General features: G+C 40.1%; 1 protein-coding gene across 9 annotated transcripts in view; it reads left to right on the forward strand.

The window, feature by feature from the left end:
* LOC134351958 (receptor-type tyrosine-protein phosphatase mu-like) overlaps positions 1 to 20067 on the forward strand; it is a 1067206-nt gene that overhangs the window by 872488 nt on the left and 174651 nt on the right. For all 9 annotated transcript variants that reach the window (XM_063058925.1, XM_063058929.1, XM_063058945.1 and 6 more), the window contains 2 exons: positions 11671 to 11822; positions 12261 to 12338. In XM_063058925.1, coding sequence (XP_062914995.1) covers positions 11671 to 11822; positions 12261 to 12338 — 230 coding nt within the window. The remainder of the gene's footprint in view (positions 1 to 11670; positions 11823 to 12260; positions 12339 to 20067) is intronic.

Consider the following 20067-nt stretch of genomic DNA (forward strand, 5'->3'; position numbering starts at 1 on the left):
ATAAAATGGTGGAGCAGACACAATGGGCCAATGTCTCCTCCTATATCTTATGGTTTTATGGTCTTATAGTGTAGAGAGCAAAATTATTAGCATGGACCTGGTGGGCTGAAGGTCTAATACTGTGCTCTACATTCATTTAATTTTCTAAGTTTTAATTCCCCAGTTGCTATGGTAGATTTCAGACACATGAGTCTAGATGAATGGTCCAGAACTCTTGCATGCTGGGACATCTCTTCACATCTGCCAAGGAGCAGGAAATATGTTTTCCATACCATTAGTTTGACACAAGAAGCTAGTATTCTGCATTAAAGCTAAAATACAAAATTATGCTGCATAAATCCTCACACACCAAAATATCTTAAAAATATCCTACTTGTTTGCTTTTATTTGGAATTAAATAATTGCATCAGAACTTCTCATATTTTCCTTGAGCTCAGAATATAAATTCTTCATTTAACTTAAAGAGGTAAGTATGGTTATTGCTACCATGGGTGCTGTAATATACACTAAAGGCAGCATGAACTAAAGCATTAAAAGCTACTTCGCTTACACATAAATTATACATTGCTTAATTTGTTAGCTTCTTGTTGTGTTTTTTTTTACTTTAGATGACAGCTTTAGCCAAAAGAAATTATGTATCATATTGAATGCAAATTCTATTTAAATAAATAAATATGCTTTAATGCTCTAGTACCATAGAATTAACTACGAAAAACCATCCATTATTGTCATAATTTATGCAGGTCTACAGAAGTGTAGAGTTGAGAATGAGTATTTCATCCATGGTTTTGTACAATTGGATATCTTTTTTTGGTTGAGTATCTAAAAGATTTTATGCTGGATATCCTGAAATGTCAGGGGAGGACAATGTGAAGCAGAACATTAAGATTTTGCCTTCACGATTGTCATTAAAACACAATGTTCTGGGGGAAATAAAGAAAGAAACCTCATGACTTGGAGATCTAGAAAGACAGAATAAACAGAATTAGAACAGAAAACTGTGTAGAAAATTATGGTGCATCATGCTGGCTATAGATGGGCAAGGTTAATCCCATCTCTTGGTCTGGTATCTCGAGGATTATTCACTTTCAGAGGTCATCCAGGTCCTTTTTAAATGAGGTGAAGGTTTCTGCCTCTGTACAATACGATGGACCCTTGACCTCACAAATTACCTCCTTATGATCATGCACCTTATTGTCTACCTGCACTGCACTTCCTTAGTAACTGTTGTACTTTATTCTGCACTCGGTTATTGTCTTACCTTGTACTACCTCAATACACTCAGTAATGATTTGAGTTGAATGAACAGTATGCAAGGCAAGCTTTTCACTTTATCTCAATACATGTGACAATAACAAACCACTTCCAATTTTCACCCCAACAGTGCATTCCAGGCTCTGAGTAAAATAGGTACACATGAACTTTCCTCCACTCACATTAGGAGGATGTCCTCAGGTATTGGCCATTGCCAGAGTAGAATGACATTGGATATAGTACAACATCAAGTTTAATGAAGATAATCCAGTGATTTTGCCAGACAGGGAGTTCGAGCACCCAGAACATGGACATGGATTTGCATGGCATCTTTACCATCCTTCTCAAGATGTCTTTAAGTACTTGAACAATTATCTTTTGAAGTGTAGTCATTGTTATGATGTAGGAAATCTGGAGACAATGTATGCACAGTAAGATCACACAAAGAGCTGTGTGATGATGACCAGTAGCTGCATTTCAGTGATTTGACTGAGAAATTAAATTTACCCAATAATGATGAAGGAGGACCAAAATATTTCAAAATCAGGATGGCATATGACTTGAAGGGGCTTTCTCAAGAAGGGTGTATGTTCCAAACTGCTTGTTGTTCTAGATAGTAGAGCTTCATCCCATATTTTGAAACCCAAGGGGCTGTCGGGAGCCAGGAAGAGAGTCCTTCTTGCCATTGGTATTTCTGAAGGGTGTCAAATTATGTTTCTAGTTAGCTGTTTCTGGCCTATGCTGTTGATAATTTCATTTCAGACCAAGAGGGATGAGAAACATCAGGGAAGTTTTGAGCATTGTGGTTAAAACAGGTTTACCATGATTGAAAAAGTATGAGAATAAAAAAAAAGAAAATTATTTCTGTTTGTTTAGTGCTTTATATAACCTCTGGACAACCTGGGGGGGAGGGAACATTGACTCAGACCATGAGAGACCTGCGTCAGGCATTTTCATGCCTTACAAGGCGCAGATTGGAAGTCTGTGTGGGGCGCCACTGCTCGCACAGACCAGAGCAACATTTGATTAAGTGCCTTGCTCGAGGGCACAAACACGCTGCCACAGCTGAGGCTCGAACTAGTGACCTTGAGATAACTGGACGAATGCCTTAACCACTTGGCCACGTGCCCAACCTGAAGTACTTCACAACCATTGGTATATAGGTATGTGTGAGTGTTTGGGTTTGAATAGTTGTGTTAGTTTCGACGAAGGAAATATGTATAAGTGTCAGTCTCTGTGTAAGGCTGTAGCTGGAGACATAGTTGATTTAATGTATGGTTGCTTGCTTCATTTTGTGTTGTTGTCTGAGTACATTTTTGAGGTGGGTCAGCTTGCGCTGTCGCATAAATATATTTTTGAGTGTAGATTTGTGAAAGAAAATAGGTATATGCCAGTGCCATTGTGTTGGTGCCTCAGGACATATTTGAATGTGGGTTTGGGAATGGTTTGGATTTGGGTAGGTGCATAGATATACAGAATCTGTGAATCTGGGCAGAACTGAGTATGTCCTTGAGGTCTGCACTGCGTCTGGGTTGTACCCTGCCCACATAAATGTATGAGTGCACATATATTTATCTATTTGTTTCTGTTCCATATGAATTGTGAATGAGCTGGTGTATTTATATTATAAAAAGTCAGGAAAATCAATCGTGGAAATTCTGAAAAGCTGCTGTACGAGGAAAATTTCAATCATGTATCAAGAGCACTTCAGTAGCAATCCCTTAAAAATTAGAATTGATTTAAATCAAGATCTCAGCAAGTTTAACCTATTCTTGTCAGTCCAAACTATTATAGCAAAGTAGTTATTGGGAATTGCAGTTTTTAAATGAATCCTGAAGATTACAAAATGTTATTATTCAGCTCTGGCTCCCTCCAAATCATTTACTGTTAAGATACGACAAATTATCATCCAAACCACTCAGTTGTATTGAAACTAATTTATGATGGAATATGCAGAATAGATTTAATACAAGGAAATTATTTAAAGGCTTGGGTAACTATTCAGCAAGTTGTCATTTTTGTTCAATCAGTGATTGAAAATGACTTTTATTTCTGAAAGGATTCTTTGGGTTTACAAGTAGACTGGAAGAAAAAAATGCTGTACATCTCTTTTTTAATATAGATGTTTATATAAAATTCTTCATTGAATATTCTACAAAGGGAAATCAGGGCAGAGCAATACTTGTTGCAGGCAAGCTGACTACTAAAGCTTTGTAAAACATGCATCAAGATGACTGCTGATATTGGAATTAATTTGTGGATCACTAAAACTGATTTGTTAGACAATGCTTTAAAAGTGCAGCTTGTTCTCTTTAACTTACTCTCAGGATGTAAGTGCCCTTTGGCAAGGTCACAATTGTTGTGCTTCATGAAATACTTTGTCAAAGGGATGATCTGCTCTCTTTCTTCAACAGCTACATCCCTTTTTGATTTTATGACTTTTATCTTTGCTGCCCATGAGGAAAATGATTTCATCCAGTGATATTAAAATTTGCCCCAATCTCAGTTCCTTCTCAGGTTGGCAGACTGCGTATAATAGGTTGCCGCATACAGCTTGGCCCACAGCTATTCACAATCTATGTCAACAGTTCAGATCAGAAAACCAATGGCACATATCCAGATTTATTGACAATATAAAGTGAAAATGCAGGAGGTTGTAAAGAAATTTCAGGGGGATATGGACAGGTTGAATGATTGGACATGAACATGAAAGATGGCAAATAATTTGGATATGGGTCAGGTCATCCATTTTGGTATGCCTACCAGAAGAATATTGTAAAGTAATATAGATTGGGTAATGCTAATGTTCTATTTTTCCCAAGCTCTGCATTCTGTTCTTTTTCACCTATCTCAACGTACTTACATATGGGATGATCTGACTGAATAACAGCCTGCACCTTCCTCTCATACTGTGCCCCTTGCTCTTATCTTTTTAGCTGAGGAAATTATTCTTCTTGTATCTACCCTGTCAAACTCTTTAATGATTTTGTATACATTATTGATAAAATCACTAATTCTTCTAAACTCTAAAAAAATACAGTCAACTTCCTGTTATTTGAAAAAATACACCATCCCTATAACTAGTTTAGTGAGCCTTTATTACGTTCCTCCCTCTAATACAGCCTATAACCTGTATGGAGACCAAAGCTGTACCTAATGTGCCAAATGTGGTCTCTCAAGCTTCTTCATTTCTCCTGTAATCAAGGCCTTTGATAATAAAAACAATACAGTTGCCTTCCTAACAGCTTCCAACACCTACACATTTGCCTTCAGTGACTTGTGTCCAGGCACAATTATTATTATTATTTGTTTATTACTGTAACATGTACCAGGAGACAGTGGAAAGCTTTTGTTTGCATGTTTAGGATGAGAAAAGGAAACATTTTCTCATTCAAGATGTGGCGTACCTTTGGAATTTTATATCTTGGAGGGCCTGCAGTTTTTATTCTTGAAGGCAGTAATGAGTCCGCGACATTAGGTGTCTGACATATTGATCGAACTGGATAGGAATCATTAAATCATGTAGCATGGTAGTAGGTACTTTGGCCCAACTCAGTCATGCTGACCAAGTTGCCTACTTGACCTAATCCCATTTGCCAATGTTTGGCCATTATCTTTCCAAATCTTTCCTAACCATGTGCCTGTCCAAATGTCTTTTAAAAATCATAATTGTACTTGCCTTTACCATTTCCTCTGCCAGCTCATTCCACAGATTCAACACCTTGTGTGTGGGGTAAAAAAAAAGCCTCTCAGGTTCTTTTTAAATTTCCTCTCACTTCAAATCAATTCCCTCCAGGTTTAGACTGCCCTATCCTGGGAAAAAGACCATTCACTTTATCTATCCTCATGTGATCTCAGCTTCCTCTGGTCTAGGGAAAGGGAACCCTCTCATTTCCAATCTCTCCTTATAACTCAAGTTACCCAGACCTGATAACATACTTGCTGCAATCATTTCCAGCTTAAAGAAATCCTACCTTTAGCTAGCAACTAGACCTGCACACAATATTCCAAGTGTGGTTCCACAAACATTTTGTACAGTTATAACATGATGCACGTGGTACTTTTGTAGTTAGCCAACAGATTTTCACTCCTGAAGGCTATTGGTGAACCAGGTGGGTTTTAATGAAAATACGATAGTTATGCCATTGGAATTAATCATTTCTTAGCAACTTTGTAAATAGAATTAAAGATTTATTCAATTAACTGGGATTTGATTTTCATCTTCATATTGTTGGCAAAGAGTTTATATTTGCTAATTAGGTAATCTAACCACATTGTGGCCTCTTAGTTAATGTAGGACAAACTGGAGAAGATTGGGGTAGAAATCAGTTTTCATTGTATCATTTTTCCAGGCAGTAAATAGGCCATCTTCACGTCTATGAGATGCCTATGGAACACCATGTTGACCTTGATGACAAGCGTTTGCTAAGAAACAGAACTGCACACATGCAGACACCTCTGAATGAGTAGAATTTAGAAGGTTTGCTGACAATTAATACAGCTGGCTTTCCTCAGTTTGTGGAAATAGAAAAGCTGTCCACAGTATAACCAAATTCTTTACGAAGAAGATTTCTTGATCTCATTTTAGAATTGTTGCTTGTGGTTACCAACTTTTTGGAGCAGCCATGGAAGGCAGGAAGACTTCCAGCGTCCGTGATAACTGCACCTGCAAGAAGTGGCATCCACTGCCACTTCCAGTGGACAGTGTTAAGGATTTGCTGGAACTGGATGGACTTTGGATCATTCAGGAGGCTGATGGGTTGAGGACAAGATACACAGGGAAGTAATACACCCAAGATGCAGGACACAGCTAACTGGGTCACCTTCAGGAGGGGAATGGGGATAGGCAGCCATGCAGATTACCCCTGTGGCTGTTCCTCTCAACGACAGGTATGCCACTTTGGATACTGTTGGGAGGCAGGGAGAGTCACACATGACCTAGCAGAGGAAAGCCACAGCAGCCAGGTCTGATTCTGGCTCTGTAACTCAGAAGTGTAAGTGGGGAATAGGTGAACTGTAGTGATAGGGGATTCAATGTTAGGGGAACTGAAAGGAAATTCTATGGACGAAAAAGACATTCCTGGATGATACGTTGCCTCCTGTGTGCCCGGGTCAGAGACATCCACAGTATTCTTAACTGGGAGAGTGAATAGTCCATGTCAGTACCAATGACATGGGTATGAAAGATGACAAAGTATTGTGAAGTAAGTTCAGGGAGTTAGGCGTTTAAGTTAAAGGACAGGACCACTAGGGTAGTAATCTCAGGATTGTTACCTGTGCCACGTGCTAGTGAGGCCAGAATTAGGAAGGTAATACAGTTAAACATGAGACCAAGGAGATGGTGCAGGAGAAAGGGCTTCTGATTTTTGGATCATTGGGCTTCAGCCAGTGAAGGTGGGACCTGTACAGGTGGGCAGTTTGCACCTGAACTGAAGGGGGACTAATATCCTTATGGGAAGGTTTGCTCGTACTAGAGTATGGGGGGTGAGGGGAGGGTTAAACTAGAGTTGCAGGGAAATATGAGCCAGAGTGCCAGAGCCCATAGTGGAATGGTTGTGGGAACAATGTTGTTAAGCCTACGTACAAAATCAGAAATCAAAACGTTAAGCATGGTGGGACTAATGTTATGAGTTGTGTGTATTTCATTGCAAGGAGTATTGTAGGAAAGGCAAATGAGCTTGGGGCATGGATCAGCATGTGGAATTATGGCGCTGCAGTCATTAATGAGACTTGATTGCAGGAGGGCGCGTGGGGGAAGCTCAATGTTTCAGCATTCCATCAATTTAAATGTGATAGGGCAGGAGAATTAAAGGAAAGCGGACGGGTGGCATTAAAAGTAAGAAGAAATGTCATGGTAGTACATAGACATGACAAGAGAGTTCATCTACTGAGGCTATTTCGGTGGAAAAAAAGAATAAGAAAGTGATGACCACATTAATGGGATTATATTATAGACTGCCCAATTGTCAGTGGGGTTTAGAGGAGAAAGTTTGCAGATAGACTGCAGACTGTTGCAAGGAACGTAAGATTGTGACTGACGGTAGGTGATTTTAACTTTACACATATTGATTGGGTCTTCCATACCATAAAAAGGCTGGATGGGATAGAGTTTGTCAAATGTGTTCAGGGAAGTTTCCTTAATTGATACATAGAGCCCAACAAGAGGGAGTGTGATACTAGATCCAGAACTGGCTTGCCCACAGAAGGCAAAGAGTGGTTGTAGATGGGTCATATTCTGCATGGAGGTTGGTGACCAGTGGTGTGCCTCATGGATCTGTTCTGGGACCCCTACTCTTCGTGATTTTTATAAATGACCTGGATGAGGAAGTGGAGGGATGGGTTAGTAAATTTACTGATTATACAAAGGTTGAGGGTGTTTTGGATAGTGTGGAGGGTTGTCAGAGGTTACAGCGGGACATTGGTAGGATGCAAAACTGGGCTGAGAAGTGGCAGATGGAGTTCAACCCAGATAAGTGTGAGGTGGTTCATTTTGATAGGTCAAATATGATGGCAGAATATAGTATTAATGGTGAGACTCTTGGCAGTGTGGAGGATCAGAGGGATCTTGGGGTCTGAGTCCATAGGACACTCAAAGCTGCTGTGCAGGTTGACTCTGTGGTTAAGTAGGCATACAGTGCATTGGCCTTCATCAACTGTGGGATTGAGTTCAAGAGCCGAGAGGTAATGTTACAGCTATATAGGACCCTGGTCAGACCCCACTTGGAGTACTGTGCTCAGTTCTGGTCACCTCACTACAGGAAGGATGTAGAAACCATAGAAAGGGTGTGGAAGAGATTTACAAGGATGTTGCCTGGATTGGGGAGCATGCATTATGAGAATAGGTTGAGTGAACTTGGCCTTTTCTACTTGGAGCGACGGAGGATGAGAGGTGACCTTATAGAGGTGTATAAGATGATAAAAGGCATTGATCGTGTGGATAGTCAGAGGCTTTTTCCCAGGGCTGAAATGGCTATCACAAGCGCCCATAGTTTTAAGGTGCTTGGAAGTAAGTACAGAGGAGATGTCAGGGGTAAGTTTTTTACACAGAGTGAGTAGAATGAGCAGCCGGTGACAGTGGTGGAGGCTGATACGATAGGTTCTTTTAAGAGACTCCTGGACAGGCACATGGAGCTTAGAAAAATAGAGGGCTATGGGTAACCCTAGGTAATTTCTAAAGTAAGTACATGTTCAGCATAGCATTGTGGGCTGAAGGGCCTGTATTGTGCTGTAATTTTTCTATGTTTCTATGTTTCTAGATCTCCTATTAGAGAATGAGACAGGGTGACAGAGGTTTGCATAGGGGGATACTTTACATCTAATGATTATAATAACATTACTTTCAATAGAATTATGGAGAAGAATAGGTTTACTCTGCGGGATGAGATTCTAAATTAGAGAAGGGCCGATTTTGATTGTATCAGAAAGGATCTGGAAAATGTGGAATGGGACAGGTTGTTTTCAGGCAAAGCTATGCTTGGTTATTGAGAGGCCTTCAAAAGTGAAATTTTGTATTTCCTGTCATCATGACAGGTTTTGGGAACCTAGGTTTTTGAGACGTATTGAGGCTCTGGTTAAGAAGAAGGAGGTACATACTATAGCAGGTATAGGCAAGAAGGAGCAAATGAGGTACTTGAGTATAAGAAATGCAAGATAACATTTAAGAAGGAAATCAGGAGAGCTAAAAGAAGGCATGAAGTTGCTGTAACAGACAAGGTGAAGAAGACTCCCAAGGGCATTGAGAAATATATGAAAAGCAGAAGCATTGCCAGGGACAAAATAGGTCCTCTTAAAGATAGAGTTCTCATCTATGCATGGAGCTGAAAGAGATGGGGGAGATCTTAAATGGAAATTTTGCATCTGTATTTACATAGTCTATAGAAGTGAGGTCATGGACCATTTAAACATTACAGAGGAGGAAGTGTTTGCTGTTCTGAGGCAGATTAGGATGGCTAAATCCCCAGAGCCTGACAGATGTTCCCTCAGATCCTGTGGGAGGCTAGTGCAGAAATTGCAGGAGCCATAGCAGAGATAGTTAAAACATTATTAGCAATGGGTGAGATGCCAGAAGACTGGAGGATAGCTAATGTTGTTCTGTTGTTTAAGAAAGGCTGTAAGAATAAGCCAGGAAATTATAGGCTAGTGAGCATGACATCAGTAGTGGGTAAGTTATTGCAATGAATTCTAAGGGAACAGATATATAAGTATTTGGATAGACAGGGACCGATATGGGATAGTCAGCATGGCTTTGTGATCGGTAGTTTATGTCTAACCGGTCTTACGGAATTTTTCAGGATGTTACCAGGAAAGTGGATGAAGACGAAGCAGTGGATGTGGTCTACATGGAATTTAGAAAGTCCTTTGTAAAGGTCCTGCATGGGAGATTGGTCAAGAAGGTTCAGTTGCTTGGCATTCAGGGTGAGGTAGTAAATTGAATTAGACATTGGTTTCATGGGAGCAGCCAGAGAGTGGTAATGGATGACTGCCTCTCTGACTGAAGGCCTCTGACTAGTGGTGTACCACAGGGATCAGTGCTAGGTCCATTGTTGTTTGTCATCTATATCAATGATCTGGACAATAATGTAGTAAGCTGGGTCAGAAAATTTGCAGATGACACCAAGGTTAAGGGCATATTAGAGAGTGAAGAAGGAAGCTTTCAATGAGATCGGGACCAGCTGGAAAAATGGGCAGAAAAATGGCAGATGGAATTTAGTGCAGACATGTGTGAGGTAGGAGGACAAACCAGGGTAGAACTTGTACGGTGAGCTGTAGGATACTGGGGAGTGTGGTAGAACAGAGGGATCTGAGAATACAGATTCATAATTCCTTGAGAGGTGCATCACTGGTAGATAGGGTCATAAAGACGGCTTTTGGCCCACTTGCCTTCATAAATCAAAGGATCTGGAAAATGTGGAATGGGACAGGTTGTTTTCAGGCAAAACTATGCTTGGTTATTGAGAGGCCTTCAAAAGTGAAATTTTGAGAGTGCAAAGTTTGTATTTCCTGTCATCGTCAGTTGGAATTTTATGTTGATGTTGTATTTGCCATTGGTGTGGCCTAATTTGGAGTATCATGTGCATTTCTGATCACCTACCAACAAAAAAGATATCAATAAGATTGAAAGAGGGCAGAGAAAATTTTCAAGGATATTGCCAGGACCTGAGGACCTGAGTTATAAGGAAAGGTTGAATAGGTTAGGAATGTATTCCCTAGAGTGCAGGAGAATAAGGGCAGACTTGATAGGGTTCTATAAAATTATGAGGAGTATAATAGGCTAAGTGCAAGCAGGCTTTTACCACTGCAAATGGGTGAGACTAGATCTAAAGGTCATGTGTTAAGGGTGAAAGTTGAATTATTTAAGAGGAAGATGAGGGGGAACTTCCTTCCCTCAGAGGGCAGTGAGAGTGTGGAGCGAGCTGCCAGTGGAAGTGGTGGATTCAGGTTCAATTTCAACATTTAAGAGAAATTTGGATAGATACATGGATGGGAGGGATATGGAGTGCTATGGTACAGGTTAATGGGACAAGGCATATTAATCATTTGCCTCGACTAGATGGGCCAAAGGTCTGTTTCTGTGATTCCTTCCAGTGAAACATTTTTATATCTCATCAAAACCATTCATGATATTCAACACCAGTGTGAAATTGCTGCTCGAAGTAGAATGCATAGCCCCTTCACATTACGACTAGTCTTCTAATATCAAGATCTTAAGATATTTAAGATTATTGAATAGTCCCTTTGTACAATAAGATCCATTTTTGATCTCATAATCTACAGTATCTTATGCCCTTGCATCTTAGTGTCTGCACACACTACAAATTTCTCTGTAACTGCACCGCTATTATTGTTTTCCCTTGTACTTTCTCAATGTACTGTTGCAATGAAATGGTCTGTATGGATGGCAGGCAAAGTTCCATGTGACAATAACAAACCATTGACATCCTAACTAATAGTCATTTTGGATCCAAGGATCAACTTGTTAATTGCTGATATCAAATGTTTGGATGTAATATGAGTGTGATCACTGGTAATGCTCCGTTTTTATCCTGTCCAAAGTGACTGGAGTTATTAGTAGCTTGTAGAAGCAGTTTTTAGCAGAAATGGACGTTAAGTGAATGCACATTTGCCTTATTCTTTTGCTGATCATATAACTAGGATGCATGGAGTTATAAAGGTTATTCCCTGTTATTTTTTTACAGTAAAGTTATTTCAAGACATGTGTCATTAGTACAGAGTTTTTTTAAGAGTCTCAAATCCAGTAAGATCACAGGTACTTTTGGCATTAAACAAATGTACAAAGCTTTTTTGGTAATTTACACCATAGGTTGGTCATTCAGATATTTTCAATTTACAATGCAAATTATTTTTTATGATGCATGAAAAATTAATGTTTTTGTTATTCTCTCTTAATATTTCAAGAAAACTAGCAAAGAAGCGAAAGGATACGCTGAGCAGTACCCGGCAAGAGATGACTGTGATGGTAAATTCAATGGACAAGAGTTTTACTGAGCAAGGAACTAATTGTGATGAGGCTTTCTCCTTTATGGATACACATAATCTGAATGGAAGAGGTGAGCTAAGAAGATATTCCATTCCTTAATTAGGAATGCACAGTGACACACTCATGGAGTTGCTGTCTTGCAGCAGAACTAGAGACCCAGATTCAATCTTAATTTCCTATAGTGCTGTCTGCTGTTGGCATGATCTTCTTGTGACAATGTGGGTTTCCTCTGGGTGCTCAAGTTCCCTCCTTTGTCCCAAAGAGGCATGGATAGTTTGACTATTTGGCTGCTGTAGATTTTCCCGAGTGTGTAGGTGAGTAGTACACTTGGAGGGAGTTGTTAAGAATGCAGAGGAAATTTTAAAAATGGGATTGATCTGCATCTACAGATTTTCTCATTTTTGTTGATGTAAGGTTAATTAAATATGTGGTCTATGTTTAGCACTTGTTATAACTTTATTTGAGGTTGCTCCCAATCTTTATAAATTGTTTTTGCATTTTCCTTCAGCCGTGTCCTCGCCATCTTCATTTACTGTGAAGACAAATACACTGAAGAGCCCAGGAATACAGAATTCCTACTATCCAGGTAGCTGAGTTGTTTGCTGTTATAAAGTGTGCACTCTTGTAAACTTTTCTCTTTTTTTTGTTGATATTTAAATGTTCAGTCAGAGCTTTGCAGGGACTTCATATTCTGTTCCACCGTTATTTAAGGAACTATTTCTCTTGCAATAATTGTTAAGTACATCCAATGCAAGTTAAACATTCCCAGTGAAGAGGGACTAAAACAAGTGAAGTGTCACTCGTATCTTTCCCACAAACTTGCAGCCAAGTTTTGGTCCCCTTGTTGGTTTTTGTGGAAATTGTCACTGCTGAAGCTGAGGTGTAATCCATAAATCTAAACAGTATCTGATTAGATGTCCCACAAGCAACCATGTTACCAATGCTGATTGGTATTCTGGTTGGAAGAATCAATTGCATCTTGCTACTATGTCTAATATTTTCCATTTGTGAATCCCAATGTATTTCATTTCTGGACACTTTTTAAAGCAAATTTATCATTTATTGATTTCACAGGTACAGTTGCAAAACAAAAATCTCCAATGTTCCCAGATAAAGATAAAAAAGTAAAAGTAGGAGAATGTCATACACCCTCTCAATCCCGACTTGCCATTCACTATCATGGCTGACCTTACCTAGCTGTCAATGTCACATGCAGACTAATAACCTATCTTATTCTTGAGGGCATCTTCCACAACTTCCTGGGGTAATGATCCTTATCCAGTTAAGAGACAATTTTCCTCTTTCCCTCAGAATTTAATGAGTGGTATGAATACAAAGTGCAGCCCAGGATCGTATCGTTTCAGAGTGTATTAATGCTGTTGAAAATGGAGCACTTAGCATCCAATGGCTCAAATGAAAGAAGAGGTTGTGGTGTTAGTTTTAAAACTCTACTAAGCCTTCTCTCCTCCAAGGCACAGTTTTACGGTGCTTCAGTCAAGTGACCATTGTTCACGTGTGAATGTGTTCAGTGTTCTTTGTTATGTGAGCATTGATTGATTAGACTTCTGATATAATCTCCTGAGATCCTCACAGGTGAGCTAAATCTTATCATGGCTGACCTTACCTAGTTGTCAATGTCACATGCAGACTAATAACCTGCTGTCCACATGTTCCACCAGGGAAACTGATAGAAGTCAGGAGCAGGACGTTGGCTGATTTTAACGTCTTCCCCATCCCCACAGGACTCTGGGGTGAAATATCATGCATTGACCACCTCACTGGCTGAGATGAGCTCAGAGGGAATGGAGCAGGGACTGGTGGTGTTGGTTGGATGGGTTTGAGCCATCTGGGGAACCAGAGCAAGTTATCTGGGGTCAAAAATGGGGTGCCACAGGAGCACAGCAGTAGATGCAACACTAATACAGCTTGGGGTGTTCCAGAGCTGAAAGTTCAATTCCGGGGACATCTGTAAGGAGCTTATATGCTCTCCCTGTAACCGGGTTTTCTGCAGGTACTCCAGTTTCCTCTGCAGTCCAAATACATATGGATTTGTAGGTTATTTGGTCATTTTAAATTGTCCTGTGATTAGGCTAGGGCTAAATAGGTGGGTCGCTGGGACGTGAGCTTGTTTGGCTGGAAGGGCCTGTTCTACACTGTATCTCTAAATATAAAAAAAATACAAATAAAATGTAGACAAAAGTTTCTTGGGGTAGATTTGGACTTTCTCTGAGATGGGTAACAGCAGGTCGTCAGCAATCCAGCATCTCTCCTCATTTTGCATTGTGGCAATCAGGCATTTTCCTCAAGGTCAATACCTTCCCAATGAACGCTAACCCTCTGTCAGCTGAATATTTCAGGGCATTCAGTTATTTTGCAATGAATAAGAAAGAATTAATCTATTCCTGGCAATAATTCCCTCTTTAGTGAAATTCAAATCCATTTTGGTGGAAGTGCCAATGGAAATATTAGTTGAGAGAGTATATAGAAATATTTATATTTCTGACTGATGGCCTTAAATTGTAGAGAGTAATTCCAGAAGATGTTGACATATTTTATGTGCTGATTTTACTACCACTTGCTTCTCCTTGATGCATTCATTAGCAACAAAAGATTGTCTCCTGGATACGAACCTGTTTTGATTTTACAAGCAGCACAAAGACTTGTTTTGATTTCACTGCATGCACAATTGAAACCCTCCAGTTCTCTGTATTTCTTCCTCCTTGTGCATAATGCAGTGTGCCACATCATCCCGTTTAGAATAACACTCTTTAAGCTGTGTTTTGTTCCAGAATCTGTCCATTAGTGTAAGTGCCTTTAGAACAGTGATGCTGTTTTCATCTACTATCACATGCATCCAGGTGCAGTAATGGCAAGGCATAAATATCAATGAACAAATAGTAAAGGAATTAGAATCCAAATCAGGTTTAATATCACCAGCATGCGTCATGAAATTTGTTCTTTTGGCAGCAGTACATTCCAATACATAGTAATACAAGAATAAATTGCAATAAGTATATAAAAAATAAAATAAATATGTAGTGCAAAAAGAGAAGAAAACAAAAACTACTGAGTAAGTGTTCATGGGTTCATTGTCTAATCAGAAATCTCACAGCAGAGGGGAAGAAGCTGTTCCTGAAATGTTGAGTGTGTGTCTGATGGTGGTAATGAGAAGAGGGCATGTCCTGAGTGATGGGGGTCCTGAATGATGGTTGCCACTCTTTTGAAGCATCACCTTTTGAAAGTGTCCTAGATGCTGGGGAGACTAGTGCCCATGATGGAGCTGGCTGCGTTTACAACTTTCTGCAGGGTTTTTCCAATCCTGCACAGTGGTCCTCTATACCAGACAGTGATGCAGAAAGTTAGAATGGTCTCCACATTAGTCTTTACTGTCTGATTGTATAAAGCGTGAATGTCTTTGGTGACATATAGCCACTGTCGTACCTTCTTTGCAATTGCATCAATATGTTGGGACCAGGGTGGACCCTCAGAGATGTTGACACCCAGGAACTTGATACTGCTCACCCTTTCTGCTTCTGATCCCTCGATGAGGACTGGTGTGTGTTCTCAACATAGCCTTCCTGAAGCCCACAATCAAATCCTTGGTCTCTACAGACATTGAATGCAAGGTTGTTGTACTCCCAAGACCAAATTTTCCATGGATTTACTATACTAAGGGTAGCAACAAGCCCCAAATACCAATCTTTTTCTTAAAATTCTTCCCTTCTCCTTTTTTCCCATCCTTTAGTAAATGCAATGCCTTACACTTCATACTGGGATACAGATTCACAGATACTGACTGTTTTACTTATTTGTTCAAGGGTCTTGTCCAGTGTCTATCTGCATTACTCTTAAATGCTCTGGCTTGTTAAGCCATTTCAGAGAACAATTAAGTCATATACTCTACTGTCTGGAATCACACATCGAGTAAGGTTGGCAAATTTCCATTCCGGGAGTATATTTAGTAAACCAAATAAGTTTTTTCAGTAAATCCAGTTATGGCTACCACTAATGATCCTCACATTTTAGTAACAGAATATATTTATCTCATTTTAAACCCCCCGCCCCCCAAAATGATGTGATGGAATTTGAACTCTTGGCTCTGGAGTACCAATCTAGGTGATTTTGTTTCCATTCTGGTATTTAAGCCACCATACCCTTTAATTGCAGGTTTTTAAAATTCAGAATATTGACAAGAAATTGGAAGGTTAGAGGCATCATAGCAAACCCAATCCTGTTGCCTTCAGTGAACTTGTAAGAGAGAAGGCAGTTGCCTAAGATAACAGCAACCTTGCATGATAACTTTAATCTTTGCTGTCCTATTGTCACTGAGGTTAATTTCAGTATCAGATATCCACTATATATTGAACCTAATCTGCTAGGAACACAGTGGGAGTGCATCCTCATCATTTGTCATGGTGGTTTAAGTATAATTAGAATGAACCTCTTTTACTAAAGGAGTTGTTCAGTCCAGTGACCCTGAACAAAAGGCTTGTATCTTTTTATCCACATGATTTCAAATGTGTGAATTTTGGATTTGTGTTGCATGCAATAGATCAAAACATTCTACAGCACATTACAAACACAGAATAAGCAAAAAATCATGCAACAACAAGAGATACAATTTAAAATTTTGGATATGAAAATAATTTTTGAGGAGTGTAATTTTCTCTTCCTTTAGATCCCAGCTCTCTTTTCACTTACAGCACTATGCTTTAAGTCACATTACTGAATCAGAGGATTTAAGGTCAGCACTAGATCAGTTCTGGGTAGCTCAAAGCAGTTCCTGTGCAGCAGTCAAAGTCCATTTACTCAGTAAGCAGTCCATTCAAAGAGCTGATGAAACACACTGCAGCAACTTCTTGCAGTAAACATTTCAGAAACATACAAAGAGTGCAAAATATTTGCATATAAATTATGCCCTTAAAGTCCACCAGTCACCTTTGGTTGGTGGTTCCTGTTTGGCTGTTTGTCTTCACGAGTCATGGAGCCAAGAAGCACAGAAGCAGGTCCTTCTGCTCACTGAATCCATGACAATCATCAGCTACTCTTCTACACTAATCCTACATTAATCATTAATCCCATTTTAATTTTTCCAACGTCCCCATCGATTCTCCTCAGATTCTACCATTCACCTACATGCCAAGGACATTCTGCAGAGGTCAATTAACCCAGCAAATGCCGTCTCTGGGATGTGGGAGGAAACTGGAGTGCATGAAGGAAATCCATACAGTCACTGGGACAACATGCAGACTCTGCATATGCTGCCTCCAAGGTCAGGATTGACCCAGTATCTCTGCCGTCATGAGGCAAGCAACACTACTAGCTGCCCCACTCTGCTTCCAAAATGATTCAAAGCTGAATTACATATCATCTAATGCCCTGCCATCAAATTCAGCCTTTAGTGATACCAGTTTTTTAAGTTTAATGACAATACTTCTATATTTGCTCCTCTGTGAAGTACCTTGGAATGTTTTATTTCATTTGGAGCCAGTATATTAAACGTGTGGCATTATTTTTGTCTGTTCTCACAGTAACAAGAAATTAATTCCAGAATGTCAACCTCTACACCTGCACTTATAAACACAGTACAGGAAGCAAATTGTGTCATCCTTCCTAGCCCCAACAGCATAGAGATTGTCACATCCTGATATGTTAATCCTTAAGGATGTAAGTTTCATATAGTAAACCAAGTCAGCCGTGGAGTTTTACAACATGCGTTGTTGCTAATACACCAATAGGTTGGAAAACACAATATTAATCTTCACCATTTACACCTCGAACTGCAACTACTGCACAGAGTCTTGTCATCTTCAGAAGTTTTCTGATGACTCTGCCATAGATGGATGCATCAGCAAGGGAGATGAGGCTGAGTACAGGGCTACGGTAGGAAACTTTGTCAGATGGTGTGAGCAGAATTATCTGCAGCTTAATGTGAAAAAGACTAAGGAGCTCGTGGTAGACCTGAGGAGAGCTAAGGTACCGGTGACCCCTGTTTCCATCCAGGGGGTCAGTGTGGACATGGTGGAGGATTACAAATACCTGGGGATACGAATTGACAATAAACTGGACTGGTCAAAGAACACTGAGGCTGTCTACAAGAAGGGTCAGAGCCGTCTCTATTTCCTGAGGAGACTGAAGTCCTTTAACATCTGTCGGACGATGCTGAGGATGTTCTACGAGTCTGTGGTGGCCAGTGCTATCATGTTTGCTGTTGTGTGCTGGGGCAGCAGGTTGAGGGTAGCAGACACCAACAGAATCAACAAACTCATTCGTAAGGCCAGTGATGTTGTGGGGATGGAACTAGACTCTCTGTGTGGTGATGTCTGAAAAGAGGATGCTTTCCAAGTTGCATGCCATCTTGGACAATGTCTCCCATCCACTACATAATGTACTGGGTGGGCACAGGAGTACATTCAGCCAGAGACTCATTCCACTGAGATGCAACACAGAGCGTCATAGGAAGTCATTCCTGCCTGTGGCCATCAAACTTTACAACTCCTCCCTTGGAGGGTCAGACACCCTGAGCCGATAGGCTGGTCCTGGACTTATTTTATAATTTACTGGCATAATTTACATATTACTATTTAACTATTTATGGTTTTATTACTATTTAATTATTTATGGTGCAACTGTAACGAAAACCAATTTCCCCTGGGATCAATAAAGTATGACTATGGCTATGACTAATGTATCAATATGTTCTTTCTTGATTGGAAATGCAATATATTATGTTTCTTATTTCTTGCTTCTCTTTCGTAATTCTCTTCAAAACATTGTCTTCTGCTCCCCCTTCCCCCTCCTTGTGACCTTTAATAACGGATCTCCAGTTAGCTCCTTGATTTCATTTCACGTTGTGGCCCATACGGAAACTGGGTCCTCCTGTCCTGTTATTGCTTCTCATTGGAACTTGTCTTTCTGCACCTAGTGTTACTTTACAACCCGAGCATGGTGCTGATAGGATTCTGCTTTCTCATTTACTCTCCTTTACCATTTGTTGTCCTTGGACTGCCCTAACTTTTGTTTATGTGCTTCTTTCATTGGCTAAGATCTCTGCTGGCAAGGCCACATGTCAAGCCCATCCACTATTGCCCTGGGACTGAGCAAATGAGCAGGATTTTATAATTATTCTGAGAGTTTTGTTGTCATCATTACTGGTACTTTTTATTCTTTTGATTTTTTTTTGTAATTTATTTTTTACTGAAGTTCATCATCAACCAAACATTTCCATTAGATGTATTTCAGATTCTGTACATATATATCATATAGTTATATTTATCACAAATTTCCACGTAATATTTATCTGAGGTATACAGTTATAGAAAGGAGCAGAAAGAAAGAACAATCAAAAGAAGAAAACTATGTACAAAGCAGAGAGTGATCCCTTTTTACAACATATTCATTGACTTGTGAGAATAAAATCAGGCCTATGAGGTGTTATGCAGTTAAACCATTTTTCCCAGTATGTATCAAATTGTTCCAACTTATAGAACATAGAACATAGAGTAATACAGCACAGTACAGGCCCTTCAGCCCACAATGTTGTGCCGACCCTCAACCCTGCCTCCCATATAAGCCCCACCTTAAATTCCTCCATATACCTGTCTAGTAGTCTCTTAAACTTCACTAATGTATCTGCCTCCACCACTGACTCAGGCAGTGCATTCCATGCACCAACCACTCTCTGAGTAAAAAACCTTCCTCTAATATCCCCCTTGAACTTCCCACCCCTTACCTTAAGGCCATGTCCTCTTATATTGAGGAGTGGTGCCCTGGGGAAGAGGTGCTGGCTATCCACTCTATCTATTCCTCTTATTAGCTTGTCATATCTCCTCTCATCCTCCTTCTCTCCAAAGAGTAAAGCCCTAGCTCCCTTAATCTCTGATCATAATGCATACTGTCTAAACCAGGCAGCATCCTGGTAAATCTCCTCTGTACCCTTTCCAATGCTTCCACATCCTTCCTATAGTGAGGTGACCAGAACGGGACACAGTACTCCAAGTGTGGCCTAACCAGAGTTTTATAGAGTTGCATCACGACTCTTAAACTCTATCCCTTAACTTATGAAAGCTAACACCCCATAAGCTTTCTTAACTACCCTATCCACCTGTGAGGCAACTTCCAGGGATCTGTGGACATGTACCCCGAGATCCCTCTGCTCCTCCACACTACCAAGTATCCTGCCATTTACTTTGTACTCTGCCTTGGAGTTTGTCCTTCCAAGATGTACCACCTCACACTTCTCCAGGTTGAACTCCATCTGCCACTTCTCAGCCCACTCCTGCATCCTATCAATGTCTATCTGCAATCTTTGACAA

Source organism: Mobula hypostoma, chromosome 1 (genome assembly GCF_963921235.1).
Source record: "Mobula hypostoma chromosome 1, sMobHyp1.1, whole genome shotgun sequence".
Classification (NCBI taxonomy): Eukaryota; Metazoa; Chordata; class Chondrichthyes; order Myliobatiformes; family Myliobatidae; genus Mobula; species Mobula hypostoma.